General features: G+C 40.0%; 1 protein-coding gene across 1 annotated transcript in view; it reads right to left on the bottom strand.

Annotated features, from left to right (window-relative positions):
* The window catches only part of LOC119409593 (DNA-directed RNA polymerase III subunit RPC7-like), a 37,495-nt gene that overhangs the window by 829 nt on the left and 33,816 nt on the right, over positions 1-2,850 (bottom strand). Inside the window, exon 5 of the mRNA XM_037676493.1 lies at positions 947-1,032. Coding sequence (XP_037532421.1) covers positions 947-1,032 — 86 coding nt within the window. The remainder of the gene's footprint in view (positions 1-946; positions 1,033-2,850) is intronic.

Raw genomic sequence — 2,850 nt, 5'->3', positions numbered from 1 at the left:
TATAGTGTGTACATGACCTTAGTAAAAGTACACAGTATAGTGTGTACTGAGGTGTACTGTAAGCTTGCACCTCATCTTTGTAACTTGAACTCCACACTTCCTGTTCTGTGGATTGAGAAAGCTCCTCGGATGAGAAGTGAAACATCTCGTAACAAATAAAGTCCACTTGTTTTGTTTTTAACCCTTATTTGGATTTACCATGTCCTGGATGACTGAGAATCTACACCAGTGCACAATTTCTACACTTCACAACTTTTATTCCCCATTCCTTCACAATCCACTTGGAATAACATCCATCTCCTTCCATTCTTTTCCTTCCCCATCACTGTTTTTAACAATTTACTTTCCAGAAAACTTGCGTTACTTGGCTTACTTCTCCTTCAAGGTATTCTCTATAACACCATCACGTAGACTTTTCTAATGTTAAGGCAAAATCTTTGTGTATGTAGCAGATACATTGTTTAAATGCTGACGTGGCGCTAAGCTAGCGGTGCACAATAAAGACGCACTAGCTAAGATGCTGCAGACGTAGCGCTCTGGTTCTTCACGCACCCTAACCCCTTACCCAGTCGAGAAGTGCCCGGCAGTGCCCTGTCGTGCCACCTGCACTAACGTAGCAGTAAGCTAGAGTGCAACACCGAGGTGTCTCCCCCTCCTCCCCCGCCCTGCTGGAAGAAAGGAGGACCCTGCTAAGCCAACTGAACGAGAGGAAACGCTGTTTCCTAAAGGGAAATGATACCATCCACCACGCATCTGACCCCCCTCCCCCGTGAAAACAAAAACTTGGGATCTACATTATTCATGTGAATTACACATTTTACTTTGAAATCTGCAAATTTCACTGAAAAGCAACAAATTTGCAGGTATGAAACTGTAATCCAGCGGTTTGAAGCCGTTTGTTCCAGGTCCAGGTCCAGTCCAAACCAGTCCAGGTCGAGTTCCTTACTTCCAGTTTCAGGAGCACCTGCTCCTTCTCTCCTCCCTTCTTTATCTTCTTCTTCTGTCTGGAACGCACCGAGCTGATCAACACACCTGAGGAGACACCACACAACTGCTGCTGAAGATAATCAGATTACTGAGAAATGTAATTAAAGCCACAGAGTAATCAGATTCTGAGAAGTCCAAAACAGTTAAGTCAGGTTTTCTAGACGGGTTCAAAAAACAAAAAATATATAGAAATGTTTCGTCTCTCATCCTGAGGACTTCCTCAGTCTGAGGAGCTGTATTCAGCTCAGTCTCTTAAATAGCACCTTCTCAGAGTGGATCAACCAGTTTTGCTGCTGACAACCAGAACCAGCTGATCACATGCTCAAGAAGGACCATCAGCCTAACGATGGATCATTAGCACCTGATGGCTGTTTACTGTTCACAGAGGGCTGAGTGATACTAGCAATCACAGCATTGTAAGAGGGGGACAGTTGAACCTGGAGGCTCCACCCCTGTTTAATGATGGACGGTTTCTTTTCACAAAGATGGCCTCCTTTACTCCTCTCTCAAGAGCTGCGACACTCTGAACTAGCTGACAAGTCACGTGGTTCATGCAGCTCTCAATAGTTCCAAACAGCTCATCGCTGTCAGTCAGTCTGAGCGGCGACATAACGCAAAAATCGGCTTTTCTTACTTTACCTGGCGTCTTTCAGTAATTATCGAGCAGTAACGAACTGATTACTGATTATTTCACTGACTACGCATTTGATCAAAGCATTTTTAGAAGCGGCTGAAACAGTTATCATTAAATTTTAGAGGGAAACGTGTGAACACAATTTTGCTCCACCACATGTACCACGAGGTGCGAATGACAATAAAGAATCTCTGACTCTGAAAGAGACTGCAAACATTTGTTATAAAAATGTCTGTGCAAGACAATGATCAATACAGCCATGTCGGCAGTGTTTTATAAAAATGTTACACACGTTAAAAAACCAGAGTAACACCAGTTATAAAGTTTTTTCTGATGTTCTCTGCATGAGAATGCTCCACCTTGTCCTCCATGCAGCACCAGATCTGCTCCAGCTTACTTTAGATCTGGGATGAATTCTTCATTTCTATAAAAGATATAAATGTTTTATTTGTCGTTTTTATGGCAACAGAATACCTGGATCTATAACTGAGGTGATTGTGAGTGTAGCCTGACAACTAGTGTAAAATTGTAATTCACTGATTAAAATGTTAATTTAAATTAAACTGTTTCTAGTTAAAATCATAATAGATGACAAAATAAGTGTTAATTGTACAAAAATAAATTACCAAACAATTTATTATAAAATATGTAAAACAAGCTTTAATAAAGTACTTTTACTATGATTTAAAGTAAATCATAGATTGACTCTGATTTAAAGTTTGAAGAGTTTCAGTCAGGGTTTAGAGCTCATCATAGCACAGAAACAGCACTAGTAAAAGTCACTAATGATATTCTCATGGCCTCAGACAATGGACTGGTGTCTCTACTGGTCCTGTTAGACCTCAGTGCTGCATTTGATGCTGTTGATCACAATATTTTACTACAGAGAATTGAATATCGATCAACCTTTATTTCTACAGGTAAATCCCATTGAGCCTCGAGGACTCATTTACAAGAGAGACCTGATTTAACAAAGAAAGATGACAACAATGGACAACAGCAACAACAATAAACAGTTATAAAGAAAGCATACTACATCCTGATGCATGCTCAATAATCCAAGTAGAAAAATCTAAAAAAGTTCAATCTGGTCCTCTGGACATTCAAAAAAGCAAAAAACAAAACAAAGCAAAAAAAATCTAGAAACGTTTCGTCTCTCATCCAAGAGACTTCCTCAGTCTGGAAACGTTTCTAGATTTTTTTTGCTTTGTTTTGTTTTTTGCTTTTTT

Source organism: Nematolebias whitei, chromosome 5 (genome assembly GCF_014905685.2).
Source record: "Nematolebias whitei isolate Nwh7 chromosome 5, NemWhi1, whole genome shotgun sequence".
In the NCBI taxonomy this organism is placed as follows: domain Eukaryota; kingdom Metazoa; phylum Chordata; class Actinopteri; order Cyprinodontiformes; family Rivulidae; genus Nematolebias; species Nematolebias whitei.
Note: the sequence above shows the minus strand (reverse complement) of the source record. Positions and strands in the feature narration are given on the sequence as shown.